Source organism: Chamaea fasciata, unplaced genomic scaffold (assembly GCF_029207755.1).
Source record: "Chamaea fasciata isolate MVZ Bird 193981 ecotype frontalis unplaced genomic scaffold, bChaFas1.0.hap1 SCAF_3, whole genome shotgun sequence".
NCBI lineage: Eukaryota > Metazoa > Chordata > Aves > Passeriformes > Sylviidae > Chamaea > Chamaea fasciata.
In genome coordinates this window covers 68,131,954-68,142,649 of record NW_027094088.1, presented here as the reverse complement: position 1 = coordinate 68,142,649, position 10,696 = coordinate 68,131,954, and the positions used below count along the sequence as shown (strand labels likewise).

The 10,696-nt window shown below is 46.2% G+C and overlaps 1 protein-coding gene across 1 annotated transcript; it reads left to right on the top strand.

Moving 5' to 3' along the window:
* MFSD4B (major facilitator superfamily domain containing 4B) lies at nt 1–10,639 on the top strand. The gene is made up of 4 exons (XM_066179407.1): nt 1–369; nt 468–636; nt 3,211–3,327; nt 5,879–10,639. The coding sequence occupies exons 1-4, from the start codon at nt 1–3 to the stop codon at nt 7,087–7,089; spliced, it is 1,866 nt and encodes a 621-aa protein (XP_066035504.1). The 3' UTR covers nt 7,090–10,639.
* The last annotated feature ends 57 nt before the right edge of the window (nt 10,640–10,696 follow it).

Here is a 10,696-nt window from a genome sequence, read left to right as displayed (position 1 = left end):
ATGTCGCTCCCCAGCGCCGAGCCCTGTTCCCAGGAGGAGCCCCCGGCGGCGGAGGATGCGGCGGAGTCGCCCCCCGGGCCCGGGCCCGATCCCGCCGCTGCTCCCGCTCCTCCTCCCGCTCCTCCCGGCGCCGTGCGCGGGGCGGGGCCGGCGGGGCCGCGCTCCCCGGGCCCGGAGCGGCCCTCGGAGCCGGCGGCGGGAGCCATGCCCGAGGCCGACCGGGAGCTCCGCGTCCGCTTCATCGAGCCGGACGATGCCGAGACGGAGACGGGGGGGGGCGGCGGTCGATGGCGCTGCGGACGATGCGAGGACGGGGCCGTGCTGCGCTGGTGCATCTCCGGGGCGCTCTGCGCCTCCTTCCTGGGGCTGGTGAGTGAAAGAGCGAGCGAGGGCGACCCCGGCGCTGCGGGGAGCAGTGCAGACCCCTCCCCGGGACGGGCGAGGTGACCCGGCGCTTTGCCCTGCAGGGGATGAGCATCGCGGTGCTGGGTCCCACCTTCCCCAACCTGGCCGCCAATGTCGGCAAGAACGTCAGCGACATGTACTACATCTTCGTGGGCCGCTCCCTGGGCTTTCTGGGCGGGTCGGTGGTCGGCGGGGTGCTCTTCGACTGCATGAACGCCACTCTGCTGCTCGGTGAGTGCTGCCCCGCCGGACACTGTCCGGGACGACTTCTGCTTCTCCGCAGCGAGCGCAGCCCCAGAGGGAGATGTGTCGCCTTTACGGGCCGGTGCCGAGCCCCGGGAACGGGAGGGGTCCGTGGGATGTGGTGCTGTTCCCCCCAGATCCCCGCGGCTGTGCTGCTGCTCGCCGTCGCCGTGCTCCGCCCTGCCCGATTGCTGACCCCGCGTGTGCCGGGCATCGCTGCTCTCGCTGCCAAGAGCCTGGGCCCGCCGGGCACATCCGCCCCGGGAACTGGGATTGAACTGACAAAATCTGCATGATCGACCAAATGCTGCCTTTGGTGTGCGTTGAAGAGTACAACTGGGCTTTTTTTAGTTTCCATCAAGGAACGTGCACAGTGTCGGTGCTCTGGGAACCTAACAGGCTTCTGTAGTGACACTACAACGCGTGGAACAGGAAGCTGTGTTTTGGCTGCCGTGTGTGCAGCAGAAACCTCCTGCAGTCACGCTGAGGCGCATTTCTATGGGGGAGCTTCCCTTTCCCTTGCTTAACCCTCATCAGTCACGATCATCTTCGTGTACTGTGGACGAAAGTCTGTGGCTTTTGACTGGAGGGCAGTAGCCAAATTTTAGCTTATTTGAAGTGGGAAACATTAATTACTGTCTGTAATGGTGGAAACATTTAAATGGTGGGAACCACAGTTGATTTTAACTGGTCTGGACTTGTGGAAACTTGCTCCTGTAGGACCACAGGACTGGCTTTGTCCAGACAGAGCGAGGCTGCTCAGCCATCTGGTGCCAGGAACCCACACTCAACATCCAGAAAGGAGTGGCTCCTTTTCGGGTTGTGTGAGTGCCTCATTCCCACAGAGATTCTCAGAACACACCTGAAATAGTGGAAGCCCTGTCTCTTTTACTTTCAAGTGCCTTTGTGCTCTTAAGTTAGGGATTAAAATGTATACCAGCTCTTGCTCTTGTTCTTCTCCTTAGTTCAGGGACCTGTGCCGCCCTTAAGGACCATGCTATAATCATATGGTCAGTTCAGATAAAATCCTTTTTTCCGTTGCTAGTGATTGCAGTTGTGGAGTGGGTTTCCTTTAACCTCCTCCTTGTGCACCTGATAAAGTCAGACTTTGCCTTCTGTAATGGCATCAGTGCACACACCTGTAGAAACGCATGTTAACTTGAAATAGTTTAGTATTTCCCTCTTTTCCTGAGGGTAGCTGTCCGTCAACAATGCTCAGGAAAAGATGGATCTCCTTATCCTTTCTGGTTTGGTAGTGCTTATGGCAAGACCACAATTTGAAACTAGTTCTCATTTTTATCGTCTGAGGACCGCCTGTAAAAGATTTTGGCTCGTGTAGTTTTACCTTCCATCTTTCAACTGCTGGAACTCTATAGAGAAAAACTCTATACAGAGGAAAAATTGGAAGCATCATCTGTGTTTGTCAAGGAAATTTTTAAGTGCTAATCATCAGGCATGGAGCTGAAGTGGACAAATGAGCCCTTGCTGAGAAGTTACTTTTCAGGTCTGAGCACCTGAGGAGCTGTACTTAATATTCCCCATCTCTAGTGTTTTCTTCATGCAGCTCAGCATGCACACCTTCAAAAATGTTTTGAAGCATGTATTCTAAATATCTTGCTAGGACTCTACGGCTCTGGACATAGTTGCTGGTTTGTTTTTTGGAATCAACCTAAATTCTTAATTACATCAGCCCCCATCAATGTTTTAAGCATCTGCTGCATCTATGATCATGTATTGATTTGAAAAATTATAATAGAGACAGCTGGACTGGTACAAGCTTTCTAAGAACCTAATACTGTCTGTTCAAGATATTAATTGCAGGTGGTTTTATTATGGAGGCAATTAGAAGCATAGAACTGAACTGCTGAACTTCCTCCCAAATGGCAACAAAAGCAATTTCTATCTGCTAAAAATATTTTTTGAAATGGCATGTTGTAAGTGTAGCCAATAATGGGAAAACAAATACAGTTAATGAATTGCTGCTAAATTTATTTATGAGAAATTTTGTAGTTCTGTCTAAAGCTCCAGAAATCCCTTGGAATACATCCCTCATGTGGGAACAGAATATAAATAAAATTCAGCATCTTTATATGGAGATCACTTGGTGGACCAGGTACAATTACTTTATAGGATTTTAAAGAGCTTAGTTATTTGGGTTCTTTTAAAAATGGAGCAAATTAAATGTTGTGCAGTTCTCAGAGGACAGGCTCTACACTGTTCAAACCCATGTTTTACTGGTTTCACCATGAAGTCACATTTCTAAATCAGAAGGCTTCTTAGTGTCCTAGCAGGAGCTGCTGCTCTCTTTGCTTTAGCCAAAGAAGTTTGTCATGCAGGGTTTATATCTTGATGAAATTCCTTTTTTTTCCAACTCAAAAATGATCTGTTGAACTTTCTGGCTGCTACTGCTAACCACGGATTGAGGTATTTACATTGCATCACTCATAAGGATTATCTGTAACCTTAATAATCATGGATTTATTTGTATTTCTTGGTCAACTGTGTTATTTAAATGGAAACCGTAGTATGTGAGTTTCTTGTTTTGTTTTTTAACCTTTCCAGCCTTATCCATGCTTGGAACAACGGCTGGTCTTTATGTGATACCCTGGTGTAAGGAATCCCTGCTGTTAACAGTCTTGATGTCAGTTATTGGAGGTTCCATGGGAGTTCTGGACACAGGTAAGGGACCCTGTGGTCTCACAGTTCTTTCACCAAAATAATTGGAAACTTCAAGCATACCAAAACAGTTGCTGGTTTTTCTTGTGATACATCTTTAATTAAAAGAGGGGAGCTGTTTTACCTGGCTGTGATTCTTGGATTAATTTGGTCCTGAGGCTTCCTCTGTGTGTGTGTGTGTGTGTGACAGGCCTTCCTCTAGGGGTTGTGGAATGGAGTATCTCTTGCTTCCTGGAGAAGATCTATTTTCATTTCAATGGGCCATTACAGGTATAAAGGAAATTCCTTGTTCTCTTTAAGCAATGATTTCTTTAAACTACTCCTTTACTGGATGCTGGTCAGGATATGGTTCTTTAGCATGAGCTGGGCCTAAGCTAGTCCTGAGCAAAGCCTTGGTGTTTGTGATTCTTACAGCTGCTGTTGGCAGAGTTGCCCACCTACAGCTGGCTCAGCAGCAGCTGGGTGTTCACAGCACCACAGTGCCCCTCTCCCTGAATTGAGAGATATTTTCCACCTTTGGCCACCCACACTTAGGTGGCTGGGAATACAAATTTGTTCTGTCCCCCAGATTCTAAGTCTGTGGCATGTGCATACTGCAAATGGCCTGGGCAAAAAACCCCCAAACCCAGCACTTTTTCTGGAAAACTGTTCAAACCCAGCTTCTCAGCAGAGGCTTATTATTGGAGGAAGATGATCTCAGGGATCTTTTCCAACAAAATGATTCTACGATCCTGAGATGTTTTGGTGAAGTTGCAGAGCAAGTATAGGTGTGGTCAGAAAGGTCAGTTATACTGGAGGTATGAAAAATGAACTCCCACAGAAGTGAGTCCCCAGGGCACAGCTTAGACAGGGTGGGTCAGGGAGGGCTGGCTTTAGCAGGCAGTTTGCATCAGGAGGCAAGGCCACGGCAAAGGGTTTGGGCACGCTTAGAGATGCCTGGGAAACGCTGGCATACTTCCATGTGGAGATAAGGAAATGCCCACAAGGACACCAGTTGGCAGAGTGTTCTGGCACTGCTGTAGCACGTGGTGGTGAAGTGATACCAGGCAGTCACTCCTGGCACCTCTCCAGCAATGTCCCAGCAGCTCGTGCTGACTCTGCTGCCCCACTGCAGGAGGCTGGGGATGCTTACAAACCAGCAAGGTATTGCTGGAGCTGGTTGATCACCTTCAGGACAGGGTTATATCTGACAAAGAGCTGACTCGTGTGTTAGCTTAGCCATCCAAACAGCTCTGGAAGCATCCCAGCCAGGGCCTGGCTGTGGTGGCTTGACTGGTCGGCAACACAGACGAATGATGGCTGCACATGTGAACTCCCGGCCTTAATTCTGTGGGGCTTGAGGGAGCTCTGCTAAGATGTAAAAAGAGCACGGCACAAGATCCAGTAGTGAAGAGATGGTTTTGCATGGCACAGGTCGTGTTAAATAAACCAAGTGCAGAGCTGTATTTGCTGCCTCTGGTAAGATTGTTATACATGGCAATTGGTTTAAAAGTTCTTTGTATGGGAAAATCTTGTCAGCCAATGGTAAAAATACTTTCAGTGGGTGTACTGCTTGGATCAGACCTCAGAGCCAGGAAGACTTCCCATGCTGAGCAGGAGCAGCAGAAGAAACTCACAGCAAGGCAGTAAAGCAAAGCTGAATTGATTTGGTAGAATGCTGAGCAACAAGGGCTGCTGTACTGCAGCACAGGAATTTGATTACTGTTTTGTTTTCCTGCATTCTTCTGAGGGACTACTTCAAAACACCTCTCTAAGTTCTCATTTCCTACCATTATTGTTGATCTAACGGTGTTGTAGTTGAGTGTTTGCCGTGATGGAATCTGACAGAAACTTCTTTTTCTGGAAAGTCGTTTGAACACAGTGGGATGGGCCCAGCCCATCAGAAGCAAGTGAATTGTTATTTTTCCTGGGGTGTTGTTTAATGAGGCCTCTGATTCTTAGCATTAGGCATTGTTGCTTTTGGTACTTAAAGAAATGAGAATCAGTTAAATTTCCTTTTTCAAAAGGGCTGAAAATGCTGCGAATTGCCAAGTAGGGTAATTAGAACCATAGAATCACAGGGTCCCTAGGTTGGAAAACGCCCTTAAGGTCATCGGGTCCAACCCTTAACCCAGCACTGCTGAGTCCAGCCTTAAACCATGTCCCTAATGCCACATCCACACGTCTTTTAAATACCTCCAGGGATGGTGACTTAACCACTTCCTTGGGTAGTCTCTTCTAATGCTTGACAACCCATTTCCACGAAAAAAATTTTCCTAACACCCCATCTAAACTTCCCCTGGAACAGTTATGTCTGTCCGTTTCTGCTGGATTAAGCCGCTGTGTGACTCCTGGTTTTGCCTGCTGTGAATATCCTCCTAAAGCTCAAGTAATCACATGGATTTAAGGCAGAATTTCAGTTAACTGCTGTTTTGCACATTGTATTTGCTAAACCTGGCATTATTGTACATTGAATTAGTAACACAGGTTATGGTTGTTTGGCTTTGTTGTTCTTTTCTTTTAAAGAATATCGTGGTCTCGGACTAAAATGAATCTTTCTCTCTCTGATCTGCAGGTGCCAATGTACTGATACTGAATACCTGGGGATCAGAGTCTGGGCCACACTTGCAGGCTTTGCACTTCAGTTTTGCTGCTGGTGCATTTCTGGCTCCGATCCTGGCTAAAATGGCCTTGGGGGGTTCTGAATCTGAAGAACTTGCAGGGGCTGAAAAGACAAACCAGTCTATCCTGAAGTCTGTGCCAACAGCATCAGCTGCATCAACTACACCAGCACCGAAAGACCATCACGATGGAGATTTTCTGTGGTCCTATATTATCATAGGGACCTATATTCTCTTAGTTTCCATCTTCCTTTTTGCTTTGTATTCAAAGAGGAGCTCAGCTAGAGACAAAGCAAAGGGTTCTGCGCAGAAGGGCAGGCTTGCTAAATACCACTGGCCTCTAGTTGGTCTCCTGTTCGTGTTCTTCTTGTTCTACGTGGGAGCAGAGGTCACTTATGGCTCTTATGTATTTACTTATGCAATGGTCTTTGCTGAGATGACGGAAAGTGAAGCAGCTGCTTTGAATTCTGTCTTCTGGGGCGCGTTTGCCATGTGCAGAGGAGCGGCAATCTTCGGCGCTGCTTTCCTGTCCCCTGCCACCATGATCGTGATAAGTCTCGCGTGCTCTGCTGCCTCCTCGTCAGCCCTGGCCTTCTTTGCACATTACCGAGCCTTGCTGTGGGCGGGAACCGCCGTGTACGGAGCGTCCATGGCCACGGTCTTCCCCAGCGGCATTTCCTGGATAGAGCAGTACACAGTTATTGAAGGAAAAGCGGCTTCTCTGTTCGTGGTGGGCGGGGCACTGGGAGAGATGTGCATTCCTGCTGTGGTGGGCTACCTCCAGGGCAGGTTCCACCACATCCCTGTCCTTACCTACGCTGCCCTTGTCACTTCCATAATGACAGTCCTGCTGTTCCCCATGATGTACAAAATGGCCAACGTTCCCCAGGAGAATGACGTGAAAGAAGTAAGCGACAGCGAGACCCGGAAAGCTTTGTTGACAAACTCGAGGCTCACTGAGGACGAGGAGGAGGAGGAGGATGCGAGAGAGTGGAACGATGCAGACTTTGAGGTTATAGAAATGAATGACAAGCTGAAAAACTCTGTGATGGACACCTCCCCTAGGATACCAGGGGACTCTCCAGCTGAAGTCTCTCTCCAGACCCATCTGGACGATGTATTGGGTGATCCTCCAGTGGTTGCTGGTGGCTCCCCTGGGAGATAAAATGGGAATGTTGACTGGGAGAAGAGTGAATAGAGTCAAAGTTAACTTTTTTTTTTAAATGGAAATGCAATTGAATTGTCGCTGTTGTCAGGTGGTTCGGGAATACTTTCATAGTGGTGCAGAGCTCAGTGTGTTCATTTGCCCAGCCCTTTCTCCTCTTTCATTTTCAGCCTGTAGGAATTTGCCTTGGAATGAGAAGGTTCTCAGTGATGTGAATGGGGCAGCATGATAAGTGTTTGGCGATGCCAAAACTGTTAAAACGTAAGAGATATTTTCTAAATGTGAGACATGCATCAAAGGAGGAGATGCTGTAACAACAGGGAAAGAAGGGGACTGCTCAGACTACTCAGTTTTTTGAGGCGGGTGAAAGGTGCAGGTCTGAGATGCTTTCTCCAAAATGGTTTCATGAGAGAGGTCTGTTATTGTTAATGCTGAACTTTCTTACCTGGTGAAGGAGGAATATTTTTACTGCGTTTGAAAGTTGTGTGGGATCAGGTAAGATTTCTGGTGATGCCCAGCAGCTGTAAATTGAATAACCTTTTGGCAAACTATAAGAAATTTCAGTTCTAAGGCAAAGACAAGAAAAACCTGGAAGTTTATTTCTTGGGAGTGAAACTATGTCTTTGGGTCATTTAAAAGCAGTTTATGAGAAAGGGCACAAAATAGGTCATTGTTTTTCTGCTCAAATGCATAACTCCAACCTACTGAACAGTGGCAACAAATCTAAATAATCTAAAGTATTTGTGATTTTAATTATGGCACTAACACTGAAATCAACAAACGTATGCAGAAGATGATAAAATTGTATTCTTTGAATGGTTTGAGTTGGCCGGGACCGTTAAAGATCATCCAGCTCCAACCTGCTGCCATGACTTTAACAGGGTAGTGTGTTACAATGAAGATTTGAGAAGGAGAGGGAATTATCAATGAGACAACCCTTTCCATTATGACTACTTGGTGAGATTTGGGTTTTATTTCTTTGGGGGATGACATGGAGATGGACTCCCCTAGCGGAGAAGCTGTGGTTTGTATGTGTAGGATCATTGCTGCTAAGCAAGAAGCCCTGGGCAGGTGCAGCCATGCCAGGGAGCATTCCCAGTAAGAGAAAATTAAAAAAAAAAAAAAAGTAGCAGCAAATGGCACAATCTGTCTCTGAACAGTAATCTTAGCATTTGTCAGCTTGGAACTCCAAATCAGTTAAGTGCTTTTTTAAGTCTGTGTGATCAGAATGTACTCTGGTTTAGGGTTTTTAGCTTTGCACTTGTTAGTATTTTTCTTGCTGCAAGGTTTCATTTAGTAACAAAAGGGCTCTAGGTGTAACAGCACAGAATCTTAGATGTTCCCTGGATTTCCAAGTCTGCTTTTGTTCCCTCTCTTGTCCTCCACGTGTGCAACTTAGGCTTGCATGGCTTTTTCCTTTCTCCTGAGAAGTTAGTAAGAAGCTGGAAACAACTTGAAGTTTTTTTGTTAAATCTTGTCATGTTGCAGGGCCTCCCTCTCCCTCTGCTGCTGGCACTTAAATGCTACTCTGTTTTTGATGGATTCCTTCTGGGGCATCTTTTCCCAGTGCAATGCATCAACCTGCATTTTAAAATGAAGCCTTGTTTCACTTGTGGCACAAGGGTTCTGTTTGGTTACAGGAATGGTAAAGGCTGGTAAATGCCAGGCACAGTCCTGGCCTAGGCACAGGTGACAGGAGTGAGTCCGTGTGGCCCTGTGTGCTTAGCAAACAGTGTGGTAGGTGCAGAGAGTGGATGGAATGAGGGCAGCTGGAGCCTGCATTTCACCATTTTTTCCTCTTCCCATCTCTCCTCCTGCATTTTCCACACACTTCCTGTGTGTGGCAAGTAGGGGGTGTCAGCTGATGGTGAGGACAAATCCCATGGGTGGAGGGGGAGGGAGAAGGTGCAGGACACACAAAGAAAGATATGGAAACTGTTCTATGGCAGCTCCCCGCTGGAGCTGTGATCCTCCAGCTTCACCTGCGTTGATGTCACTCTAAAAAAGTGTCCCCATATCCGAGATCATGTTGCCAGAAGGAAAGTATTTAAAGAAAGATACTGGGCAACCAGGAAGATTCTAAACTCCCCCAATTCATATGCTGATTTTTGATGTAATTCCAGATCGGAATGTCCTACACATAAGACTGTTCTCAGGGATAGTTTACATGGATAGTTTACTTTATATCGTTTGCATAATCAAGTACTAAAAAACCCCAGAAAATTAAATCAAAGCTGCATTGGGAAATATGCTGTAATCTCTTAGAAGCTTACCTACTGCATACACACACACACACACTTATTTGTGTTTCTGATCAATGTTGTCACAGCAAACCTAAAAATATTGCACAAAACAAAGTTGTTTTTATTTTACTGCCTGTATTAACTCCTGTGTGAGTGACTTCAATTCATCCCCATTTCCTCCTTAAAAAGCAGGAGGCCTGTGTAGTAGAAATGGAGCAACAGGCTGGAATGCCAAAGTAAGAGCAGCCTTTTCCCACAAATAAAGGATCCAAAAAGGAGTGGCTGTAAGACAGTGGAAGCTGAAGAATTATCTATGTAGAATCACTTTCCAGTGATGTGTGGAGACGTGCCTGAATTAAAATCATCTTAGTGAGGATTCGGAGCCTTCAGTGTCTTAGTTCTTCTCTTAAACTTGAACAGGGAGGACAGAAAGTGTTCTCCTTATCCCCCGACCAGCCTGCTTGGCTGAAAATGAAATGCTTGAAGCAATTTAAGTTTACAGCAAGATCTAGGACATTTCCAAGGATGAAGCTCACAGCAATTCTAGGCACCCTCGATGGTCAAGGTTTAGCTCCCTGCTCTTGGATTTTGGTGTTCCTCAAGGCTTGTTTTCAGACAATGAATGTTTGTTTTCACATATTTAAATTTCCTTTCAAAGCAAATTGCTTCCTGGCATATACAGCTGAAGTGAGGATCTACTTACAGTGCAGATCTATTTTAAGTTACAGGTCCTCCAGAAAGCTCAAGTACTTACATGTTAGGGGTTGAAATTACTTCAAGTAAATGTATTACATTACTGTTGCCCTGCTTATGCTAGAAAAGCCATCCCTCTGTTGAGGACAAGAACTTTAATCCATGTTACCTGAATTTGATAAGAATCCTATTTTTGTCCACAAACCCAGGAGCAGTTTGAGGATGCTCCAGTGTGAAAGGAAACCTCTTGCAGCTAAGTGTCATTTCATACTTTATCCCGAGGCACTGCCAAGTGCTGGACTGTACTGCAAACACTCACTCCTGGCATTTGCACTTTTATTCTGTACATGACCAATGCTTGAATGCAAGACCAGGCAAAGTTTTCTACTTTGATGTTTTGTTATTTTACAGTTATTTTGCCTACAAGTGCATTGCAATCTGTGGATGTTCTATTATATATGTAATAGTTTCTATTCTGCTTGATGTGGGTTTTACATTGTACTGTGTAATGTGACATTTAATAGACTGACTTGTGTCTTGACTGTAATGAATTCTTTTCTGTAGGAGGCACTCAGGTTCCTTGATCTAAATAAAGTTCTGTTCTATTTTTCAAACCTCCTCTGGACTTTTAAATTTAAAACTCTATCCTTTTTTGACTAACGAAAAACCGG

Bases quoted from the DNA above. Each gene is read 5' to 3' on its own strand.
- MFSD4B (XM_066179407.1), top strand. From the start codon at position 1: ATGTCGCTCCCCAGCGCCGAGCCCTGTTCCCAGGAGGAGCCCCCGGCG. The intron at 370-467 runs GTGAGTGAAAGA...TTTGCCCTGCAG, and splicing joins GCGCCTCCTTCCTGGGGCTG to GGGATGAGCATCGCGGTGCT. The intron at 3,328-5,878 runs GTAAGGGACCCT...TCTGATCTGCAG, and splicing joins CATGGGAGTTCTGGACACAG to GTGCCAATGTACTGATACTG.